At 47.7% G+C, this 25,733-nt stretch overlaps 1 protein-coding gene across 1 annotated transcript; it reads left to right on the top strand.

The window, feature by feature from the left end:
- The first annotated feature begins 1,383 nt into the window (after positions 1-1,383).
- LOC125756102 (solute carrier family 13 member 4-like) lies at positions 1,384-24,192 on the top strand. The gene is made up of 13 exons (XM_037656203.2): positions 1,384-1,575; positions 2,214-2,363; positions 5,766-5,881; positions 6,390-6,526; positions 6,840-6,888; positions 8,578-8,709; positions 10,928-11,044; positions 12,633-12,719; positions 13,257-13,364; positions 19,567-19,744; positions 21,856-22,017; positions 22,209-22,346; positions 23,938-24,192. Exons 1-13 carry the CDS (start codon positions 1,396-1,398, stop codon positions 24,166-24,168), a joined length of 1,785 nt encoding a protein of 594 aa, XP_037512131.1. The 5' UTR covers positions 1,384-1,395; the 3' UTR covers positions 24,169-24,192.
- The last annotated feature ends 1,541 nt before the right edge of the window (positions 24,193-25,733 follow it).

Genomic DNA, 25,733 nt, shown 5'->3' with positions numbered 1-25,733 from the left:
TTCGTGGGGTGACCGCTGCTATCACGATCATTCACAAAATTCGCCAGATCGTTCAAGCTTGCGACCTAAGCCAGGGACATAAATAAATAAATAAATAAATAAATAAATAAATAAATAAATAAATAAATAAATAAATAAATAAGCAGGCCGGAATCACTGTTCGAAACATGCAAAAGTGCTTGACGTCATGAAAATGAGTGAGCCAATGCAATTGGATGGAGCACCAACGTAATGTCGCCTTGGGTTGGACAATAGTGAATGTGGCAGCATCTTGTCTTTTCTCATTTTCTAACCAGCTGTAGATTGCTGTCACATTATATAAGTCGCGGTGCTAGGTTTGACACGGTATGCCTTAGGCATTCCTGAGTGGACGGCACAGCACAGTCACCTATTATTGCGGTAGCACTTATATGGGCTCTCTCGGCAGGTTTTTGCCGTCGGCGTTGTTGTCGCCGTCATGCTTCGTATAAAGTCCAAATCGATAACATCGCCTCGCGCATTGTGTGTTCTACACGCTAGTAAAAGCGCGCGAACGCTGGGGCGAGCGCGGCTGCAGCAGCGATGAAAAAAGCCGGCCGTCTCCGTAGCACGAAGGGCACATGCGACAACACTGCGCCGCGGGCGATGCCTGGCGTCATGTCTCGTCAAACAGTGAGGAAACTCTCCGCGAAGTAGCGGGAAGGTGCGTGAAGAGGCTGGGATAGGGAGCCTGCGTCGTTCGAGAGCGCTGGCGCGCGCGCTATCTCGACAAACATCAGGAGACGGTGCGTAAGCTTGCTGTGCTCTCAATGCTGATTTCACGTTTAGAGGACTGACAGCACGAAAACCGCCTCGGCCTGTGGAGCAGCCGTATCCCCTTAAACCAGCGTTTTGTTGGGTTACGCGAGGTCGGATCCAAAAGTGTTAGCTGCCAGTCTTACTTCATCTAGCATTCCAATTTGTTGCTATCGCATTCATTGCTTCGCCCTTGCGGCAAAATTTTGATTTTCCGTTGATTGATTGAATCATTTTTTTCGTTTTTAGTCGGCGAGCAGTCCTGTCTCCTTCGGTCCTTATTGCTTTGCCTGTCCACGCCGTAATTCGTGCACTTATCGTGTGGCAACAGCTAAATGAACCAAAACCGGAGAAACCTCAGTAGGCCCATAACCACTTCCTGTGTCACTTTATGCTACTATATATACCACCAAATTGTGCTTGAGCGGTATACCTTAAGCATACATCCGTAGTGCGTTATCTGACGTAATTTAATCATGTACGCGTATATAGTATTTTACGCAAATATGCACGATTTCTTAAGAACGTAGCATGTACCGGCTTTTTGCACACGTATCGTACTGTACGAGCCTTTAAGACAGAGACGTTCGTGTTTTCACTGTGCAGGATCTTCTCAGTCCAATGGGCTACGAGGCGCATATGCTGCAGGAGCAGCAAGAGCAGCAGCAGCTGCTGCTCATGCAGCAGCAGATGCAGCGAGCAGCTGAGCAGGAAGAGCGCAAGGAGCGGTCGTGGCGCATGACGTACATTGTGGGCGTGCCCACCCTTCTGCTACCGCTGCCCCTCTACATGAACAGCAAGGTGAGGAGAAAACTAATGCGCTCTCACATTGGAAGGGTGCATACATGGCGACCTGGGAACTCTTGGTCCTGTCTGTACTTTAGCGAGGGTATATACTATCAGTGGGTATACTATAAAACATTGTCTACACCTCACTGACGTCAAGGGGATCAAAGAGACTTTTTTGAAGCTGCAGGCATATACTGGGCGAACGGATTACCTCCATAGCCTGTTAAGTACCGATTTTGGTACGTTTTTACTATCGGTAAGCCATTTATTGGTGTCCTGCGCATTAAAGTGTCGTACAAGGTCATTATTCTCCCTGGACAGTATAGGAACTAATTGCGACGAAATGTTTCTCTTGTGCTAAATTGCTTATAAATGTATAAATTGTCCAAACTGACAAAGCACTCATTTATAATTTTTAAACTAACATACATAACATGTTCACCGGCCGTAGTGGAATGCGCAATGTGACACTGTCGCACGAAGCAGAAACTGCGTCGCTTTGTGCTTTTCTTACTGGTGCATGTTCCTCGAACAGTTCCCGTTATATTCTGTGCTGTACTACGCGCATTGCAAGAACTGAGAAAGTACGCCAACTAGCTTAAAATTCAGCGTGTTGTCTATGAAAGAACGCGCGATGGACGCATACGCAGGCCGGCTGGTGCGTCTACTGCATGGTGTGGATGGCCATGTACTGGACCACCGAGATCATCCCGCTGCCGGCGACGGCGTTGCTGCCTCTGGCCATGTTCCCGCTCCTGGGCATCCTCAGCACTGGCGAAACGACCGCCCTGTACTTCAACGTAGGCCTCGCTGTCAATGTTTTTGTTCTTTTTTTTTGCAATCTTAAAAAGATTCGGCAGATCCCACGCCTTGTGGGAATCGGTTTCATGCGAAGCAATCAGCGAGTATACGCTGCATTTTTTGGCTTAGAGCCAATCGTTACGAGGTGGATCGACGTGCCTTTGTGAGCGTTGTAGTTGTGTGTACATCATGGCCTTACCAGGCACGTCGACTACACTGGTGTTTAAAGGGTAACTAATGGTCTGACGTAACGTCAGCACTCACTTTAGAGCGCAGACATGAGTATAACGAAGTGCAGTTTAAGGTTCGATGATGTGAATATCATACGTAACTTTCGCCCCGCCACGGTGGTCTAGTGCTTATGGCGCTCGACTGCTGACACGAAGGTCGCGGGGTCGAACCCCGGCCGCGGCGGCTGCATTTTCGATGGAGGCGAAAATGTCTCAGGCCCGTGTACTTAACTTTTAGGTGCACGTTAAAGAACCCCAGGTGGTCGAAATTTCCGGAGCCCTCCACTACGGCGTCTCTCATAATCATATCGTGGTTTTGGGACGTTAAACCCTAGATATTATTATTATTATTATATGTAACTTTCGTTTGCGTATTCCTCTGGGGTCGAGCAGCGCTTGAATATAGCATGCTGAATTATAGAAATACAAACGTAACTTTTATTAGACTGCTATAAAAGTGGAATCAGCACTGGAACCACAACTGAAGTTAACCCGGCATGACGCCTGCATTATAGGAGCACATATTTAATGATGTTTTGTTATAAAATTAGATAGCCAGCACTGCAACCACAGTTGACGCTGCACCGAGATTACGCCTGCATGGGGTCTTTTTCCAAAGCAGTTTCAAGACGTGGCGTGTCTCTGTGGTAGAATGCCTGACTGCCATGCAGAATGCTTGGGCTCGATTCCTGCCGGGATCCTGGTTTTGTAGCGTTAGCTACACTGGCCTAAACGAACCAGTTTCGCGTTGCTCCACAAGAGCCGTGCTGCGCATGCGCGAGGAACAGCGCATCGGAGCCAGGACCGCCCGCGCACTCCGCCGCTGCCGCCGGTCTGCGCTTTCCAGAGGAGTGACGTCGTAGCCGAGGCAGACGTACTGGCGCCGGCGCGCGCGCAGCTATTCGCCATCGCTGTGCAGTCGCCGTCTGACACTGCGCGGGAGCCGCTTGATAGCGCCTCTGACTGGCGTTTGCCAGTGTGGTTTAGCCATGGAGAAGGAGAGCGCAAATGCTGCTCAACGGCGCAGAAGAGCGGAGAAGCTGAACTCATCGGATCCCGAAGTAGTTGCCTGGCAAAATAAATATACGTGGTCCACACAATATGTATACCATGTGTGTGTCATTGGAGCAGCAGTAAGCATGATAATCAAGCTAATCCTAGACAATCAGGAAAGCTAAGAACAATCAGCTGAACCTTTGCTAACGCTACGTTATCCTGGCATAGCCGAGCTAAGCCACTGCAACATTTTTTTATTCTTTGCAGTCGTCGGGTCAACGCTGCCGACGTCGCTTTTTCTTTACGCTTGCGCATTTGAATTACCAATGTCTGTTCTCGCCGTTCCTGGGTACATATAAACTGCCAATCACCCGTGGCGCATCCCCGTTTACCATGGCCTGTTGTATACGGGTATGTGCCACACGTGTCTGGAGGAAAGGGTTTGACGACGTACGTGACATGAATCTCACGTTATTCACGTCATGGCCAGACAGTTATATTCGTCAAACCCTCTTATCCTCGCATGCCAATTTTGGCCTGCACCAAGCTAAGGAGGCGATCACGAGAGCACTTAGACGCAGGCGGCTAGATAGATACGTAGATAGAAACGTTAAAAGTGCCTTGGGTTCGCTAAGAAATGCTTCTCATTTGATATAGGTCTGGTCGCACGTATGGTAACCCTTATCCTTGAGCCAAAGCAGGAAAGTCATCTCAATGTACACCTGTAGTGACAAGACGCTCATCAAAACCCGCACATTTTTGTGGCCAATAACTGGTGCACCATGATCGGAAACTGTAGGTCCTTAGATAGAAAGTCTTATCTAGTGACACGAAAGTGTTGACAGTGATAGCTATTAAACCTAACAAAAGCCTGTGGCCATTGACCGTAATGTTAATTTTAACGTAAAAGAAAACGCGAAACAGTTTTCACGATTGTGCAAGCCGACCGAGCCGATCGAGGTCTGCGTCACATAACTTGTAATATTTTGTACATTCGCATCGCTAAAGGCAGCAGCGCGCCGCCAAACCGAGTTTTCAGCCGCACCTGCTATGAAACTAGATAGTGTTGTGGGACGTCATTCGTTCGACCAATCTGTTTGGCTTCTTAGCGCTTGTACCAGTCAGGAAAACGTGAGCAGCCGTGTTTGTGGCGGCGGCTGGTGGCGCAGAGGTCAACCTGAGAAACACGCAGCGTGGCCTCCGCGACTTCCGCGCGCCGGTGGACGATCACGGAAGGCTGAACTTAGTCCCGAGCTACGAGGAAGATCGTGGTTTGAGAGGAGGGTAACGTTTAATCTCCCGTTGCTGCCTTGATAGAAGATGCTTCGCTTAAATTATGCTGTGAATGATTTACTTTAGCTGTGTAGCCTAACCGTGATTTAAGAACGTTTCAGTGATCATATTAGGTTATCGCTGGTGGTATGTGCTGCTCACGGGCTAACGTTAAAGGGTCCCTAAACCACCAGCGATAATTTTTTAGCATTTCAAGTAAACGCGCTCATCGAGTTCAGAAGGCCGTCACGATAAACAATGCCAAACGCGGCAGCGCTACGAGCCACGGGCGCCTCACAAATTCCAAGAAACGATCCCTCCTCCTCTCCGGGCCCTTCTGTATTCCTCAGCGTTCGCCATGACGTCAACATTCTCGTCTGCTCGTCATCCACAATACCTGTTTGTCCGCTCGGTGGTACGTCCGCTCGCCGCTCTTCCTCCTCGCACGGTGAGAAGGAGCACACGGCCAGGAGGAGAGACGAGCCGACGAACGGAGCATAGCGAAGGAAAGAGCGAAACGAGCGAGGACCTCTTTTGTGTCATCAAACGCGTGTAACTGCGTCGTTTCGTGTTCGTTGCAGACTCGTGCACAACTGCAGCACCACAAATAAATTTCGACCTCTGGGTGGTTTAGGGGACTTTTAAGGGATTGATTGCTTCAAAAGTGTAGCATAACATATATAGGGATTTCATTGTAAACAATCGGATCTGTTCATATCGAAACGGCGTCATTTTTTGTTGAGTATACAGTCAGTGTTGACACCAGATGTTGTTGTGTCGAATTTTCCAATTCTGTTTTGTCCCCGTATGGGGAAATTTCAACATAACGTGGAGCGTCTCTTTCAGAGTGTAAACTTCTTCACACAGAAGTATATGAAACGTGAAACCGTATTCCGAGCGCAGGACATCGGCTTCATTATCCTGAGTTCGCTGACGCTGGCCGTTGCCGTGGAGTGTACCAACCTGCACAAGCGCATCGCCCTCAAGTCTCTGCTCATCTTCGGCATGAGCAAGCGAAGGTGTGTCTCCACGCCATACGTGTACCCGGACCCTTTGTTTATCTTTCGTAAGCGAACTAATTACATTACAGGATACGTAAATTCTTGTCTATGGATCGTCATCTACTGTGCGGAACGTCACATTTTAGTATAGCACGTTCCATTCAATCAGAAAGAAAGGACATCAGATATTTCTCCAACGGCACATTACTAAGATCAAGAAGTTCAGAAGGGCTGCGAAGAAAGCCGCGAACTTTTTCAGAAAAACAACACGCTCATTCTTGTAATGAAACGATGATGTAAGACACGCGCTAAACTTGCAGGGATAAATACGGATTTTTTTTTTCGTATGCGCTAGGTTTACATGAACACGATGGCGTGACACTTCGCGCATATGTGTATAGACGCGATTCTGAGAGAGGAACTAGAAAGTCTGAGCGCAGGGTAAGCGTCCTCCAGTTTTTTTTCGTCCGGTGTTATATATTAACAGCCGCCGTGACAAACGACAGAGTTCTCATTCTGTGCGCAGGATCGTGTTCGCCATCATGATGATCAGCATGTTCCTGTCCCTGTGGATCCCGAACACTGCGTCCGCCTCCATCATGGGTCCCATCACCGTCGCCGTGGCCGACCAGATGCAGAAGGCGTCGCACAAGTTCGGAAGAGGTGCGCCATTAAGGAGAAAGCCTTAGGTGCCTCATCCGACGAGAATTACTGGGCCTAAGAATAGATGGTCGCACGCTTCAAACGAGACGATGTGCGCGGATGCGATTTCGTTTATCGAACACCGCGTCTGTCATAAGCGAAACGTTGTTTAGAAGCCGAAACGTTTACAAGCTGTAGCGCGCATGCGCATTCGCACCGGTGATAGGCATAGAAAGTCCGTGCGAGACCTTGGGCCAGAAAAGTTGCTGCAAATACGGCGGCAACGCAAGTTGATGTGTCAAAGATTGGTTGCGTGTCTTGCTTTCGATCACAGGATTTCAACTGCGCAAGGACATTGCGAGCGCCATGGACAAGGAGCAGCTGTAAGTACAACCGCTTTGGCAGCACCTAATAATACAGTTCGCGTATGAAAGATATTACTGTTATAAAGGCCTGACTGACCGTGCAATCGTAGTCTCGTATACAGTAAAAACTCGTTAATTCGACGCTCGTTAATTCAGAAAATCAAATCGGACATGTTCCCTGGTCCCGGCCAGCGTGTGCATTGTTTAATGGCGTGAAACTCTCGTTAATTCGGTCATATTTAGCTGCAACACGGTTAATTCGGACGATCATCGGAGCTCGCCGAGCGAGAAGCGCCGCAAATGCGCGGCACAAAAGAGCGAAAACGGCGTTCGCAGACAACCGAAACCGAGGCGGCGCTATCTTCATCAATTAGTGACCACGGTTTTGTCCACATGCGGATCCGGCACTCAGCAGCTTCGTTTTAACTTGATGCAATGCGCGCGCAATGCCACAAAACTCAAACATGGCGGAAGCTGTTGAAGATGAGCTTTCAGCCGCGGCATAAAACTCGCTGCTACATCGCGATGGACGAAGCATCAGTTGCCGGCTATTTTACCTGTGAAAGAACTATGTTCGCGTGCGCGTGGTGGTGGTGGTGGTACGTAATAAGGGAGGGGTGCACAACACGTTTCGGGCTAATTAAACACGGGTCTGGCGCCGTGGTCACATTCTGAACGAAGTCGCACGATGACGAAAATTGCGCCTTTTACACGGCTCTTATGCAAAATAAGTACAGGAATTACGTATTTATCACTAAAATGAGTGTGTTGATGTAACACACGTTTGCTTATTGTTTTGATACTTTCGATAATTCGGCATTCCGTTCATTCGTACATTTCTTCCGGTCCCGTGGAAATTCGATTTATAGAGCTTTTACTGTATAACGAAGAGGCAAGCACCGAGCGTCGAAATTTTTAGTGTTCATATTATTCAGTTAGATGCAAGACGATTTGAGGCACAGGAATGTGTAACACGGTGTTAGGTAAAGAATTATGCGAGCGTCATTAGTAATTGGTTTGAAACCTGCCTTCTAGTTGTTGGTAATTTGTAGCAGAGTCTGGTTGTAGTAACACAATTACGTGAAATGATTAATATTTTCAGGTTCTCAGCGCTTCTATGAATGAGGCGACCCTTCTTTGTGTCGGATGCAGTGATTGATAAGCAATAATGCGTGCAGCTTTTTAATTTTCACTTTTAATTCGGGGTGGAGGAGGGACACACGCACACGCATGATATGTGTGTGCGTGTGTTCTTGTTGACGTTTCGACCCAGGACTGGCTTTCAAAAAGCGTTGATGGAGACCGTCTCCTCAGCCAAAACGTCTCAACACAGTTTGTTTTTGTATGTGTGCCTCCAATCAAAGTACGCCAGGCTCGTAGCCAGGGGGAGGGGGGGGGGAGCTGAGGGCCCGCTCACCCCACCGAAATTTTGGTGAAGTAGGTGTTTTTACCAAAATAATGAAAATAGGGGTTTTTCTCAAATAGTCAAGGTATTCAGCAAGTGCCCCCCCCCCCCCGAAAAAAATTCCTGGCTACGGGCATGAAGTGCATACATACATACATACATACATACATACATACATACATACATACATACATACATACATACATACATACATACATACATACATACATTACAAGGGCGACAAACAATGTCTCTCTCATGAAAAGAATGTGATGAACATTCGGGAATCGCATGTAACGCAGGCGTTCGAGCGAGATAGCGGCGTACGTACGCAAGATGATGCTGCTGTCGGTGACGTACGCTTGCAACGTTGGCGGCACCGGCTCGCTCATCGGCACCGCGCCCAACCAGATCCTCAAGAGCATCTTCGACCAGTGAGTATGTACTGCGTTTCAGCCCGTATACCTGATACTCACTGATATAAGGGCTGGGCAGTATCACAATGCAAGAGTATCACCATAGTATCTTTGAGATACTTATGAGTATCTGTGTTTCCGTATCGAGATAAATATATATTTGAAGAATGTATGTCATTAGTGAAATACTTTTGTGATGTTTAGATTATATCGAGATACTTTGCAGGACACGAGTATCTCGTTACTTTTTTTGTCGGCAATGCACTGATGCGTTTCAAGAAGGAAAAGGAAGTTTTTTTTTGTGCTAAGCTAAGCATAGGCGCGCCGCCGGTCGGCGACACAGGGAGGGCCCAAAGGATTTCCCACATGCGCAGAATGACCAGTGGTAAAGCGCCCGATGCCGCTAACGTCAGAATCGCGGAGGCAGTATTGTCGGCCTCTGCCAATGAAAGTCGCTGTTTGTCAAAGCCGTTGCAGCGCCTCTATTCTTTTCCGGGCGCCAAGGCATTTCGTGAGTTTGCGAGCCCTGCGTTGAGGCAGAACCGACGTTGCCTACAAGACAGTCCACTCGAGAAGCTGCTGTCGCTTAAGTGCATTTAACGCAGCAACATTCTCAGCAAAACAGGTCTTGTTTGTAAAATAAATGTGTAGTTTTTCTTAATTTACTGGTGTTCGTTAGTCACTCTAGCGATATGCTTGACGTTCGCGCTGCAACATTACTCACAATATTACGCTGCCCTTAATGAATGTATTTCCCGGGCATCAGCCACCTGAAATAAAAATGTATTCTGGTATGTGTATTCTTGTATCTGTATTCCTGTATCTGTATTCCTGGATTCTTTTTTCGTGTTTTTGCAGAAGTATCCCCAAAATATCTCGTTACGTCAAAAACAAATGTATCTCGGTATCTGTATTTTAGGCACCCAACTCATGTATTTCGATATCTGTATTCCGGAATACTCTTCTGAGTATTTCTGCCCAGCCCTGACTGATATAATGTATGGTCGCGAAACATATCACTGGAAAGCTCAGGATCTTATCGCAATGTGTGTGTGTAGTGCTCACGACCGACGATAACGTTATCTGTAGTGGTCGAAAAATGGTTGTCTTCAGGCTGAAAAGTTTCGAGATGGGTGCTTGCGTAACGTATTTCCAATTTCCGAAAGGCCAGTACCGAATTATGTTGTTTGACACATCTAATGCCGTTTAAAAAGTATCAGGCCTAGCTTTAAATGAGAAACAGAAAATGTGGTTGTATCCGTTGCATCGGGGCAATGGCTGCTGTGAAAAACTTAACATCATGCAGCACAATGCACGCGCAGTGTATGACTTGCTAAAAAACTGTGTAGAGATGAGAAAAACATCCTTGAACAGGGAATGTCGCTGGAGCCGTTAAAAGGCGCTATAGTTAAAGCTATAGTTAAGTTAAAGTTAGTTAAGCTAGTTATAGTTAAACTTAGGGACATAGTTAAAGACGTTATAGCTAAAATGATTTTATATCTAAAAGCACGGGATGTGATTGTCCATCATATAAAATCTAGTTTTATCCACGTTATATACATACTCGAATATCCACCTTGTCACACTCATTACATTGGCGAAACAAGACAAACAGTTAATGTTACAGCAAACGGGCATCGCGCGGATGCGGCGAAGAAATTGCCGAAAGCACCGACGCAGCATTTTAATGTGGCAGCTTGGCAGGTCACAACTTCGATGAACTGAAACTTTATGTACTTTGTGAAACGTCCGGTCCCCGAAAGACAGAATCTGACTCACACATTCAAATACGCTTGAGCGACGTTTCAAAGGGAGCTGCTGTCACACTTAAGTCTTTTGTCTAAGAACTTTTAACGGTTCTGACCATGCAATTGTCATGTTCACTTGCGCTCACGGTGTGATGTACTCGTATTTCTTGACGCAACACAATGGCGTGATTTTTCTGAACCGAAGCAGATTCATGACTCAGCGCTATGCTTCATTGCAATTCGAGTGGTATTTTACAGTATTAGAGGCGCCCAATGTATTAGTTTTGCTCTTCTCGAATTCCAGAAACAAAGAAGAAACAAAGAACAAAGTACTATTGGATTTGTCTTTGAAATTTAGAGTATTCGCACGCCTCTGCTATAAACAAATGCATATGACACGAACTTTTAAATGAAATTAATTAATATTAGGCCGAGAGATAGCGGTTCCGTGCTTGTGGTCAACTGATTGGCATCGTGTGCGTGTGCAGGCGGTTCCCGGAAGCAAATGAGCTGACGTACGCCTGGTGGATGCTGCTTAACGTGCCCGCCATGATCGTGCTCGTGCTCCTGGCCTACTCCTACGTCCAGTGGAGCATAGAGCGGAAGTGAGTCTCACGCCCGTTCTTGCGTCACGCTTAAATTATTGGCTCGCATAACGTCCTGCTGAAACCCTAGAAACGTCCAGTGACGGAATACGTTTCGTAGTCAGTTCTTTTGACGTCATTGTTACGTCACGCTTGAATTATTCCCTATCTATAACACCCATCTAAAACCTTCGAAGTTCCCATTGATGGAAAGTGTTTTATCTTCAGTTCTCATCACGCTCGCCTATTCGTCACGCTTAAATTATGCGCTCGTATAACGCCCTGCTAAAACCCTAGAAACGTCCTGCGGTGGAATCCGTTTTGTAGTGAATTCTGATGACGCCATTTGTTACGTCACGCTTAAATCATCCCCGATATAACACCCTGCTCAAACCCTAGAAATGGTCAGTGATGGAAACTGTTATACCGTCAGTTCTCATCCTGCCCACTTATTCGTCATGCTTAAATTATTGTCCCGCATAACTCGCTGCTCAAATCTTAGAAACGTCCAGTGACAGAATCCGTTTCGTAGTCAGTTCTTATAAAGCCTTTGTTTACGCCGCGCTTAAGTTAAAGGGCCCCTGACAGCCGATTTTTGTTTGTGACATTTATGTTGTAATAAGTAGGTCTATGTCTTGTAATCACGGAATAACACCGTAAATGCTCCTACGTGATGTCTAATTAATCCTAGCAGCGTTAATTATGGTCATTTTTAGTGTAGGTTCAAAACGCGCGCCGAAAGAGGATAAGAAACTAGCGCCGCGCCGCGGCGGTCGCGCCTCGGGGCACGCGTGATGATGTGCGCTCAGTATTGGGGGACGTCAGCCACGCGCTTGTTGAACTGCCAGTTGGAGAACACACACACGGAGAGCTCACGCTGCCTGCCGACACGTACCGAAGAAGGAAAAGGTGGGAGGAGCAAAGAGCAAACATGTTTCGCAATATACCACAGTGCACCGCGCATATTTCTGTCTGTGACGTCGACAACACTTGCTTTACCTCTGCAACTTCACAAGGGGTCTACGTCTACGTCATACTAGTGGTTATGTTGATAGGAGTTCAAAATTCAGATGAGCACTCAGGCTTACTTTAAAACGAAATTAAAATATCTTAAAGGCAACGCTCGTCACTCATAATCGGTCAGAAGTGCCCCCGTATGCAGGACTATCAAACAACACAAGCATCTCGAGTTTCCGAATTCGGTGTCAGGGGTCCTGTAACAACACCCCGCTCAAACCACAGAAATGCCCAGGGATAAAAACCGTTTTGTATTCACTTATTATCAAGGCTGTCTTACGTCACGCTTAAATTATCGATTAAAATTACTGGCTAATAACACAAGACGAAAGGAACAGATACGATAGGATAGGCGCTGCCTGTCGGATGTGTTTTCGCATGCGTCTCTTTCGTCTTTGTCTTTAGCGCGTTTCATGCATTCCTTCAAGATGATCAAACCCACCCAAATCTAGATATTGTTGCCATTTCAGTGTTCCACACGGTTTTGTTGTTGTTCTTCTTCTTCAATCTTTTTTGAGACATGGTGATTGAACGGTTAAAGCTTCCTATGTTAGTGTTAGCGGGGTTATAATATCCCGTCGCTTTCGTGCAGAGGCGGAGCTACCATGCTTGGAGAAGCGGCCGAAGCCAGGCTAACCGCTGAGGTCACCCGCAGGTACAACGACCTAGGCCCACTGACGTAAGTACCGAAAAGTTCCATTAACACTTTTCTCAAAAAAGAATTTAGCGTCCAAACGTGGTCATTAGTCTTTAGGAACGCACAAGCAAACTGTACATCAGACCACCAAACCCTTTACCGTACGGTTGTCGCTGCATCTCTGTCTTAGGTGTTAACTGGAATGCCAGGTCCGCCGCGGTGGTGCAGTGGTTACGGTGCTCGGCTGCTGACTCGAAAGACGTGGGTTCGATTCCGGCCGCGGCGGTCGCATTCCGACTGAGGCCAATGGCTATAGAGGTCCGTGTACTGTGCGATGTCAGTGCACGCTGACGAACACCAGCTTGTCGAAATTTCCGCAGCGTTCCACTACGGCGTGTCTCATAATCGTATCGTTCTTTGGGCACGTAAAACTCTGGAATTTTTTTAACTGAGATACCAGTTATATTCTCGACATCATTCGTTATTATAATGCGTGTTGTGCTCACAGAGTTAATGCTAAATGGTATGAAATGGTCATCGACGATTGCCAAGTAATCGATGGCGTTTCCCGTTCCGCAGTTTCGCGGAGGCGACGGTCGTGTTCATGCTGGTGCTCACGGTGTTCCTGCTGCTCACGATGAGGCCACAGATTCTGCCCGGGTGGGCGTCGATGTTTCCGGAGCCTTAGTACGTTTTTTTTCCTTTCGTTTGAAGAACAATGTAGTATTTTATTACTGGAGTGTAGCTCGTAAACGTATGCCTAATTTGGCGGCTCGTTGTCGTTCCGTCGATTAGATATGGATAGATCCGAGGTGAATTTTATTTGTCGCCCTAAACTGGCCAGGTTTACTAGCGCGTCGCCGCTTTCAACTCATGAGCTTTCTGCATGCTCGGCGTTTCGATCAGTCGGGGATGAGTCGACTGCAGTCCGGGAGTGACAAATAGAAGAGATCCATTGTGAGTATTCTGTTTGAAGATGCCTAAAAAAAGGGAACAATTTAGTGTTCGTGTGCTTTACTATGGGAAAGTTGTATGCAGCCATGCCTGGAAGCTCAAATCATGAGGAGTTGCCCGGAAAGAAAAAAAAATTACACCATCTCCCGCTAAAGCGGACCATGAGGCGATGCGAAGCCGGAGCACTTGCACGATCGAGTTCCGTTGGCGTTCGTTGGGCATGCTACCGACCTCGCGTCGTGGAACGCGAAGAGGAACACTACGCGCGTCGTGTCTTCCCTCTAGCCTGGCCGTTAATTCTCACAGGGCGAGCGGGGAACGCGGTCTACGGGCGCGCGAGAGGGGGGCAGCGTAGGAGAGGAGAGAGGGAGAGGGGACGCGCATGCGCTGGCGCTCATCGCGGCGTTGCGCAGGAGAGAATTTCGGCATGTCGAGCCTTTCTAGGTGGCGTTAGAGTGACCTAGAATAGGGGGAGTGTCCAAAGCGCCGGCTCCCGCGTGGGCCTTTTGCCGTGAACTCCCGCGCCGCGCCGCTGCTGCGCCGGACCCGTGGGCTTTCCGCGCTCGGGAAGCGCGCGGAAAGCGAGGGGCGTCTGCTACGTGCTGTAGTTTCTTGCGCCGCGTTTCCACACAGGGCACTTAAAGTCTACTTAACTTTTATAATGCGGTGCGAAATGGAGCTTATCCATCTTTAAGCGTTGTGTTAGTGCTGGGGCAACAACAGAATGCAAAAAATCACGTGTCAAGCGGCATCAGCGTGCCCGAGTTCCGGTCACAGAGTTCGAGAACGTTGGTGCGTGTGTAAAAACGCGCAAAACGGACACGCGCACGCAAAGAACGAAAACAAAAAACCTTATTCGCACGAGTAACCGGGCAATAGCATCACGCATGCTCGAATTAAGAGTAATAAAAAAAAAGTAAATTCTACGCGCAGTCAGCTGAAATACTTGCGCGCAGTGACCGCTTCACACTACGAGCTTTTTACTCATGGTCGCCACTGGTTTGCTAGCCATACGCACACCGCTTTATTCGACAATTCATTAGCCTCCACTAGCTCTTTATTATTGACGGAGCACACAGGGAAGACGCAAGGGAAAGGAAAAAAAGAAAAAAAAAAAGAGTAGAGACGGCCATACGACCGCAATGCTGTTGGCTTATGTTTTTGCTTCTGAGGTAGCGTACAAGTGTCACCGTGCGCAAACATTTGAAAGAAAAGCAATGCCAGGTAAAGTAACTTTATTCCACAAGATTTTGCATAAAAGGCGTAATATAGAAAATGCTTTACAAATATCCAGGTATCATGCAACAAAGTTACAAATGCCGGCATTGTTGCTGTACAAGCTGCCTGAACGAAAATACGGTAAGAAATTGACAAATAGAAGTGTAATATTTCAATCACTTCAGAAAATTGTTCAAATGCAGAGATCCCTTATGTACCTAGCCTGAAAAAATGCAACATGAGGTAATAGACATATATATATATATATATATATATATATATATATATAATCACACGTTGCATTGGATCGCTGACGTCAGTATGAAACGTTCGCGCGAGATGCGTGCAAGCCTTCACTGTACGAAATGAAAACAGTTTCAAACAACTTATTCTCAACTTCAGATGTTTTCACGGTTCTCGGAGGTTAGCGTTCGCGTGGTTCAGAGACTTTACAAAAAGATGTGGACGAGTAGTTACATAAAATACAATTGTTTCCGCGGCAGTTAAGTGCGCGCCAACAGGGCACCCGACCGCAATTTCCAGCCTTTTCCTGATGACCTCAATATAGCGTCCACTACAATTTCGTGCTGAAGCTCCGGAGTACTTAAATAGCGAGTCTGGTCATCTCTTGAATAAATATAAAGAGTTGGCCAGACGGGTAAAGCAAGCCTCTTTTGTCCCGCAGACGCGTGCAATCAGCTGCTCTGAACTGAGAATCACGTTTGTTTTCGGGCGATCGCTCGTAACGTGAAGCGAGGCATACACGATGATGCACTGTTATCGTTTCAGTTACTTTGATTTGTCTTGTTTTTGTTTTTTTTTTAAGGTAGCGCCTTAGATGCCTCATCAAACACGAAAATTGACCGTCGGCGTCCCGCGTAGCCAACACGAGTAATGCACAATATCATCACGCGATGACGTCGACAGAACTTGTGACGTTACCATGACATCATTCAACGTGACGTCATATGATGACACCATCACATGACACGGTCGCTTTGCATTGCCTCCGTGATCGGGGGCCGATCACAGAGGGAATGTAAAAGCAGGTGAGGTGCAGAAAGCTTGCAATGCCTTCTATCCTGTCGGCAGTCCGAAAGCACGTTATGTACAGAAGAAAGCTTTCGGAGAGGGGCGAGGGAGGATCAATGCATCGACTGACGAAAAAGATGGCTTTCGTTTTCGAGTCATCTCAGGGGAATGCATAAGAGACTATGTAATTTTTTCGCATATATTTTACCTATGCGGTCAGTCCTTCACAATGTATGGGTAAGTCTAACATGTTTACATCGATACAGGTGACCACCACGTTTTTTATAACGTGACGGAAACAAATCGTCAGACCACACATCGTCAGAATTATTTCTGGCTACAGAAAGCGTGTTTGCGCGCTACACACCATATAATTATTGTTAGTCGTTACGCAAATGGCAAGCATGTCAGGTTAGTGATGCCATGGCCTATCGGTCGTGTTGGGCATACGTACATTCGTGCCCCTCCGTGCTAATTTTCGTGTATACTACGTCAACGAGACGCGAGCAATTTTTTACTTTTGGTACCGCGGCCACGCCGACTGACACATTCGGCTTCGCATGAAATGGCTTGAAACAGCAGAGCGCCGTAGGCAGCCTTGTAAAACAAATCGAATGCACGAAATTAAAGATAGGATATGAAGGATGCAAACGCGTTAGCATGCATGAGCTAGTTACTACGTGCATTGTGTTTGTTCTCTTGATTATCTCCAGTTTATTCTTTCCTGCAGTTTCGTTCGTCATTCCACACGAAAGTAAGTTAAGCGCCTTTTCTCACGCTGAAGTGCGCGCAGGATGCGTTCCTCAAACAGCCGCGGAAGTGTGGACCAATGCGGTCCACACTTCCGCTGAAACCAGCTGAAATAATATATACAAAATCCCCGTTTCACAACACACAAACTAACAAACGCGTTTTCTGTGTGATGAGTCGCTTCAGTATTATGTTGCAGTGACGCAGTATTAAATATTGCCCGAATCTCCGCAATTTTAGCTAATAGCGGCCGAAATATCACGCGCGTAGCAGACGCTCGCCGCATTGACGCGGCTTCCGCCGCGGAGAAAGCCCACGGGTCCGGCACGGCAGCGCCGCGGCGCGGAAGTTCACCGCAAAAGGCCCTCGCTCCTCCCATGTATTCGCGCGGCGCTTTGGACACTCCCCCTATTCTAGGTCACTCTAGTGGCGTTGATCGAGCGCGCATTTCAGAGGAGTCAACCGAAGCAAGCGCTGAACAACGCGCGCAGCGCTCTACCCGCTTGAAGGAGAGGAGACTAGAGGAGGACAGTAGCGCATGCGCCGCGAGAGCAGAAGCGAGAACGCAGGAGAAGCGCAAGCAGCTCCTGGAGAGAAGTGGAGAGAGTAACGCGCAGCTGTTGGAGAGAGGAAAGGAGGAGAGTTGCGCATGCGCAGTGTGAGTGCGGACTACTAGGCCGTGGGACATACCCCAGAGCAAGAGATGCTTCGCATCTAGAAAACAATGTTTGTAGTGGCTGATGTCACCAAGCCCATTATGTGTACCTCTTCGCTGTGTTTGTTGCTGTTGTGTGTATGCTGTCGAGTCACTGTAGACGGTTGGTTTGTTGCTGACCTTCGGATATTTATAGTTTGTGTTAACTAGCCATCCATCTTCTAAAATAAGCACGTTTGTAGTCAAAGCAGTAATGCTTTTCATTCGTTTACGTTCCCCTCCGTTATGCAACATTTCTTACCCAGCTTCATTTCCCTCTTATACGTAGTCATTCTCACGTACAAAAATTCGTACAATTTCCAGTAGCGCTTAATAATATAAAGTCTGATATCTGTGGAATTCCCGATTTTATGTGAACAGATCCTTAACTGATATAAATATAAGTAGACGAGTAAATATATAAATAAAGTGCGTAACCACGCCGACAAGTGTCGCTACAGACGCCGAGGCTTTACTGCACGGGTTATGTAAAAAGAAAAAAAGAAAGCGATAGCGCGTGATTGGGCCCCGTTCTCATCGCCTTCTCAATCACTATAGGCTGCCTTCGTTTCTCGGTGGACACCTCAACCGTGCCACAAGGGAAGGGACGTCTGTGCGCGTAACATTGGCCGTGTCAAACAATCGTAGAATGCTTACTGCAAGCACAGTTGCGAAGTGCCCACTACGCCACAATTCTTCCTCTCGCGTATTGGCGATGTACCCGCTGCTACTCCGTAAGGTAACACGTGCACGTGCAAAATTTGTTGATGCTGTCGATCACAATGGTAATTAATTGTGCCTGGACGTCATGTGCGCTCCTTTAAACCACCATCTCGTTGCGCAATTCATATATTCTGACGCCTGCATGGTTCGATTTCACGCTTCTGCCACCCAACATTACGTTCGTTAAGAAGTCTCCTCGCGCTGCATGCCATTCGTATAGCGTTTTTTCCGGAACAGTTTCAAGCACTGGCGTGGCTCTGTTGTAGAACACCTGCTTCGCCCTCAGAAGGCCTGGGTTCGATTCTCACTCGGAGCGAAGATTTTTTATTATTTATTCATTTGCGTCGATCTCGACTTCTCGTTCACGAACAACGCTCATTTTTCGCTTGCAACCAACGACGCCGACGTCGACACCGAAATTTCTGCGAAACGAGCTCTGTAACTGTCGCGTTAAAACACTGTGGAAGCTCGTTGATACGATTATGAACGTAACGTTTCTTTTTTAACACGATAGCGTTAGAGAGCTCGTGTCGCAGAAATTCCGCCGTCGGCGTCGGCACCGTTGGTTGTGAGCGAAAAATCGACCGTGAGCGAAAAATCGAGAAAGAAGCAAATAAAATAAAGAATAAAAATTTCGGACCCATTGAGGATCGAACACGGGCCGTTCGCGTGGCAAGCAGGTGTCCTACCACAAAGCCACGATGTTACTTGCAGCTGCTTTGGGAAAAAACACTACATAAATGCCATGTAGTGGAAGGAGTCTCCTTAACGCATTTTGTTGGACAGGCGTCGCGACGAAAACGAGCCCATTCGGCGATTTGTAGGCGCATTTGGGAGGCCATCAAACTATGTCGAAAAAGGCCGGGATAGTGCAGCCATCGCCGCTAAAAACACACACGAACTTTCAAACAGCTCTAAATATGGACAACTATGTCCATCTAGCGGAAAACATATCAACAAGCAAACAGCAAACGCTAGATAATGTGCTGCCATCTGTGAGTCATTGTGAGATTCCTCATGGCCTCCGAGATGGCGAGCGCGCGGCGTGTATCTTGGAGGCCATGCGACTCTTACTTTAGATCAAAAACCTGTACGATTCGCGCGCGCGCGCGCGTGTGTGCAACAATACACATTAATAAGTATGCACTTAGTGGTTGAAGTGCGCACTAGGGGCCGGATTTCGCTATTGCGTTCAACTCTTAAAGGCGAAGCTTAAGGGTCCCCCAATTTTTTTCTTTTTTGCTTTGGGGGGGGGGGGGAGCGTGCAATGCATTTTACTTTTCTGACCAATGTCCCATATGGAAAAGGGTAAGTCATAAGTCCGTGCGGTTAATGCATTCGCTTTTTTTATGTGAATTGGATCGCGCGACAGCAGGAGTGGTCCTTCAGTGTTCTTCTGAAACTCATCGTTTTATATTTCAGGGCCGTTTATATTTACGCTAGCATCCGCGAGATTCTATTGTAGTTTCTTCACTTAACGTGTAGTGGATTTGCCTAAATAACGCCTCCTCTCTGAAGCTACATCCGAGCGTCGGTGCCGATGGTAGTGGTGTCCGTGCTGCTGTTCGTGATTCCGCGTGACCCCTGCATGGCCGACACGATCCCCATCCTGACGTGGGACGAAGTCAACAACCGCGTCTCCTGGGGCACCGTGCTTGTCATCTGCGGTGGCATGACGCTCGCCGAAGCGTCGAAGGTGAGAAAACGCATACGTACGTATATACGAAACATCACGGCGACGGCGAAAAATCGGCCGGAGTGCCCATATAATTGCTATCGCAAAACTCCCAAGGTCCCTTATGCGTTCGCCTAAGACGACTCGAAGGCGAAAGCCATCTATACTTCTTTTCCTTCCCAGTCGATGTATTGATCCTTGCCCCCCCCCCCCCCCCCCTCCCAACCCCCGAAAGCTTTATGCACCTAAATCGGAAGCATTGCAAGGTGTCTGCACCTCACCTTGTTTTGCACTGCCTCCGAGATTGGCACACTTTTGTACGTGCGATGATCTCGTATGATGTGATCATGTGAGGTCATGTGGTGCAGAGTCATGAATACATCATAATGACTTCACAAACTTTGGCGATATGTTATGGTGACGTCACATAATGCGTCATCAAGCCGTAATATTTGACCGCACGTTGTAACCTCGTTCGTGTTGACGCCGCCGCCGACACCGAGGGTCACTTTTCTCGTTTGATAAGGCATATAAGGCTTTCGCCTTAAAGTACACGCATGGCGCACCCTTCGCGCCGAACACGCAAGCGATATGGTTCTCTGACGGTTCAGGACATGTCCGAGATGCTGCATACGCAGCGCGCCCATTAGCTGAAAGCATCGCCCCGAGCAGTTGTGGCCGATGTCTGAGACGACAAATCGAAGCGTCCTGGTGTTCGCGATGAACACCTCGCCAAGGCGTCACGTTTGATAAAACCTGACGCCAATTGGCGCGTCATGTCTGCGTCATGTCTTTCCAGTGCGCCAGACGCGTCGTGCTTACCTCCATACGGGCCACGCTGATGCAGTCCCCGCAGCTATGGACTTCACGCGAACGACACGAGCAAGTGGCGGCAACTCGGAAGCATTAGCTTGAGCTCTATCTAAATACACCGGAAGAGAGAAATCGTGATGCTCGGTGTTCCCTGCACCGAACTGATTTGAGTTGGTGCGCTGCTTTTAAAGGAAAAATGTTTGGATATGCAGTGGCTATAAAAAGGTCATCTTTTTCTACTTAAGTTATCCCCCCCCCCCCCCCCCCCCAAATCAATAAAAAGTATTGCGCGCAAACAACGAGGAGAGTGTTCAACTCTTGACTCGATGCTAAATAAGGATATCGCCATTACGCAAACTGTACCTATGCGCTATAGTTAAAACAAAATGAGTGGACAAGCATTATATGCAGCGCTAAAGTATGCGTCCAATTCTTGCGTAGGACTTTCTACGAAAATTCTAAGTATTGTAAATGCTTTATGCGAGTTCTGAACAAAGATATGAAATTTGTTCGCTCTAGATGCTCCAGCAGGTACACGTGGCGGAACGACAATATATGTATATATATTTTTTTGGTGATTAGTTACCAGTTGATAAATATTCTGCTTCCAACAACAAAACATTTTTAATGCTTCAAGATTTTTGACAACTTTCGTAAAAGATTTTAAATGGAGATTTCGCTTCTCGCAGTTACCAGAATCCAACTTTGTTTCTGAAGTACAAGATTTCGTTCAAATAACCTGGAGCCCAGTCAAGTGCAATCTCTCCGCGTTTTGCATTTATTTGCTCTAGTAAAAGCCCGACTTGGCTTCGAGCTCTAGATTCTTTTTTGCTTTGTAGCTCTGAAGCCCAGCACTTCCACCTCTGGTAATAAAATTATGACTACGCCGCTGGCGCAGTGCTATTATATTTGGCTCGAATGTTCACGGGAGTCTTCACTACATATCGGCAGCGTATTCCGACTAGCTCAGAAATGTGTCGCGTGACCCCTGTAGGGATAGAACCGTATGGTGCAATCGGCAGCGCGAGGGCGAATCAATCGACAAATTTGTCGAATAATTCTCTCTCGCACTGTCTAGCATCCTGGTTAGCTCGATTGGTATAGAGCGACCGCCCCGGAAAGGCGTTGGTCCCGGGTTTGATCCCTGGACCAGGACGTGAACTAAGAAGCTTTCTTTCTGAGAAATCCGTACGTATTTCCTTGGAGTCTCGTGCTACAAAATTAGGTGTCTGTCAATTTTCTCTTTCATAACTCTTCTGCCCCCTTGCAATATGCGCCAGAACTGATTTGAAGTACCCAGTCCTCCTCTGTCTTTTCAGAAAAGTGGCCTGTCTCGTACGGTGGCGACGACACTGGCGTGGTTCGAGTCGGTGCCACGCAAGCTCGTGCTGTCGGCTCTCTGCCTGCTAGCTTCGTTCACGAGCGAGCTCGCCAGCAACTCGGCCGTCAGCTCCCTCATGATACCCGTCGTCATCGACCTGGTAAAGCAATACCTCTCGCGTAGCGCAGCACAAAGCAGCATATCTCTATGCACCACAAATAGGTGACCCTTTTATAAATTTATAAGCATTGATGAGCATTGGTTTATGAGCACGCGATGAGCATACAGATGCACGTTCCTGCATACAAAAGCACACGTGGTATGCTAAAGGCTCCGTATTTGAACATGCAGGCAGTGCTCACGAAGAACCACCCGCTGTATTACGCCCTGCCTGTGGCGGTGTGCTGTTCCTTCTCGTTCATGCTGCCCGCCGCCACGCCCACCAACGCCATCGTCTACCACCTCGGTCACATGACGCCACGTGACATGGTATGACCGAAAGGATCACGTTTTTTTCGCAAGAGCTGTCTTCATCTCATACATAAGCATACACGCGTCTTATCTGCAAAAACTTAAGCTCAAATAATCTTAACAATGCGTAAGGAACAAATAAGGCCCTCGTCTGATGTGCATTGAAAACTTTATTGGTGCTTAATTTTTTGCTTGAAGCTTGCTGCCTGTACAGGTGTGGATGAAGGGCGTACAGTGAAGGTATATACAACAGCAATAATTCCATGCACGGGTGAGAAATGGCTGTCTATTTTAGCCGAGGCAGAGGTAAGGTCGGGTTGCGGCATGTCCGTTAATGACGTCTGGCTTTTGATACCGAAGGTCTCCAACATAGCTAGCCATAAACCACTTCATGCGGTCAAAGAACGTCGCTGCATGCACGTGCTCCAAACTATCGCTAAATGACCGTACTTGTATCGCTATGTTCCCCATATCGATTCCTATAAATATTTACGTCTCATTGTTTTCCTCTGTTCGCTGATATGATCTACAAAACTAGCGCTTAACGTGCTTAACGTGTGTGCACTCATCTAATGCGTTCCTTACACGTCCTCTTTGCGTAACACTTTGTGACGTAATTACTCATTTCATAGTTCTCAGACACCAACTGTACGACATTGACGCACTTCAGTCTGATGATTATACCACTTGCATTGACCACGGGTCCATTGGAATATTGTCCACCCATCCCCGCGCCTGGCGGCGGCCCACGTGCGCCGGCGGACCCATCACTAGAGACGCTAGAAGGGTTCCCTTCTAGCCTCTCTAGTCCTTCTAGCCTCTCTACCATCACTACGGCAGGAAATCCATCGTTCTGAGGCAGCGCCCCCACTTTTTGCCCGCGCTTCATGTCCCTTCGCTTTTTCTTTCGCTCGCTCCTTTTCACCGCACTCGGCGGACTTCTTGTAACGACAGCAAGCGTATGGACACTCCAGGCGCATTTTTTCCCTCGCCGTCCCGCTTGATGTTCCACATAAAGTCCAGGGGCGATAACATCGCCCCGCTCGTCGTACGTTCTGTGTGCGAGTGAAAGCGTGAGAGGGCAGCCGATGGTCGTGGCTCAAGCGGAGAAGAAATGCGCCGGCCGTCTTACGTCACGCGAGATGCCTATGGGTTGTCCCGAAGGGGGGCTGCATGGTTCCGACATGAGCTGCGTATTTTGAACGACCGGGCGCGTGCGCCCTATCTTGATACGTATTAGCAGACGGTTCATACCCTTGTACGTGCTGCGTTCTCACTGTTCAGTTTCGTTGAAACGACGGACAGCACGAAGGTCGCTTCGCTCGCTGCAGGGGCCGGGCTTCTTTAACGCCGTCATTTTGTTTAGTTACGCCATGTTGGATGCAAAAGGAGTTAGCTGCTAGCCTTACTTAGTATATAGCATTCCTATTTGTTGCTATCGCATTCATTGCTTCACCATTGCGGCAAAACTTACCTTTATTTTACTTGGAATAAACGTAAGACGCTCTCCGCCCTCCTGCTGTGATATTTTTTTTCCTCTGCCTCACCAATCTCCCGACACACTGAAACTTTCCTGCTCGGTGTTGTTGGCATCGCCCGCCTCCTGCAGGCACGACCGGGTGTGCTGATGAACCTGATGACGGTGGCGGGCGAGATCGTGTCCGTCCACGTGGTGGCCGTTTACCTGCTCGGCCTCGACTCGATGCCCTGGTGGGCCAAGGACTACAGCATCAACTTGGCCGGCACCAACACCAGCCACGTGGCCCGTGCCGCGCGCCGTGCTGCCGTCGACGTCGCCGGCTCCGTGCAGGCGCCGTCGGGTCCGCACGCGCGCTGGTAGTCGCATCGCGCGCGCCCGCCTGGAGTATACACCCGACGTTGCATGGGCACTCGACTGCTGTTTGCCACGCTTTGCGACAGGGCCCCAAACTGCAGCCTTTCATTTTAGTGTGTTCCTTAGGAAGACGGCGTTTTCTGGATATGCGGCTAAGACTGCGCGATGAACTTTGCGGCTTCGCGCACTGATCCTCGCGCGTCCTTTTGATTTGCAGCGCGAACGCCATCACGCCGTGAATTGTACTTACTTTTCATTGGTGACTTCAACGCTTCGTACACCCGCATTTACGCGATGTGATTTTTTTTATCTTTGCTTCTTGGTCAATTACATTTTTACGTAGATTTATGACAGAATTTACTCGTTCTTGCCCATACAGGGCTCTGAATTTAATTTTGTTGCAATTCGTTTTTCCTGTCATCACTGTAATCAAAGGTCTCCATGCAGTGATCTGGCCTTTGCATCCTCGTATCTCTTTTCCTTTTGCGCCCTGTGCTTTTCACAGGAAAACAAAGTAGTAATAATTCTGACGGTCCCTGGAGCTGCGCTGATTTCTGTTGCACCATTCATTCATTCATTCATTCATTCATTCATTCATTCATTCATTCATTCATTCATTCATTCATTCATTCATTCATTCAATTAATATACCCTCAGGGCTAATACTACATTATACTACAGAAGGGAGCGGTTACAAGCAAAACGGGTTAATTCAATGAACCGGAGTTAATAAAGCAAAACAAAATGTATACAAAAGCAAGTGACAGCTAGATATACATCGACATTCTTGTATAACTGGTAATCAGCAATGGTGACCAGTCGAGGCAGGAAGGCTATTCCATTCATTGTAAGTGCGCGGTACAAATGATTGCAAGAAGGCGTTGTATCTGATTGATGGAATGCCGACTCTCTGAATATGATCTATAGTCCGGGTGCTACATATGGAGACGGAGAGATACGTTTGTTGCGTAGTTGCGGATCATGAAATAACTTACGAAAAAAAAAATTGCTCAAAGCTTGCACTAAGCGGCGCTAAAGCTCGATACACAGCGAAGCTGGTCGTTGTCACACTTATTTATTGCTGTATCTAGGCAGAACTTGGCTGTAGTGAGGTTGAACCTGACTTGAACTTGGCTGTAGCGAGGTTGAATTTGGCTGTAGCAAGGTTGGTGTCCATCTTTGCCTTATCGTCCTCGGTTGTCCACCCGCGGTACTCGTCTTTGACAAGGACTGCGATGCTCTGATGATGGCTCAAAGGCTTCGCAGTCATTTGTTGGGCTAACTGTTGCCTTTTAGATGTGAAGCATCTTATAGCGGAGTTCATTCCGGTGGTGGTGCTGGTGTGCGGCGTGACCACCCTTACTGCGCATGCGCAAACCTTCTCCACTCGTTCTTTTTCTCGTTCTCTCGCCCATAGCAACGCATTCATATGGTTCCCATGAATTCTTGTACTCGGTAGTGAGGATTGCCCAATGCCACTGGCGCATACGCGCCCGAGCTTTCGCTAACACAACGTGGTGCAGCGAAAAGCTTAACCAGCTGCGCTGATAAAAGGTGCAGACGGAACATTT

Source organism: Rhipicephalus sanguineus, chromosome 4 (assembly GCF_013339695.2).
Source record: "Rhipicephalus sanguineus isolate Rsan-2018 chromosome 4, BIME_Rsan_1.4, whole genome shotgun sequence".
NCBI classification, from domain to species: Eukaryota; Metazoa; Arthropoda; class Arachnida; order Ixodida; family Ixodidae; genus Rhipicephalus; species Rhipicephalus sanguineus.
Note: the sequence above shows the minus strand (reverse complement) of the source record. Positions and strands in the feature narration are given on the sequence as shown.

Coding starts and splice junctions, on each gene's coding strand:
- LOC125756102 (XM_037656203.2), top strand. CDS start 1,396: ATGGGCTACGAGGCGCATATGCTGCAGGAGCAGCAAGAGCAGCAGCAG. Junction 11,045..12,632: donor CAGTGGAGCATAGAGCGGAA/GTGAGTCTCACG, acceptor GCTTTCGTGCAG/AGGCGGAGCTACCATGCTTG. Junction 22,347..23,937: donor ACATGACGCCACGTGACATG/GTATGACCGAAA, acceptor CGCCTCCTGCAG/GCACGACCGGGTGTGCTGAT.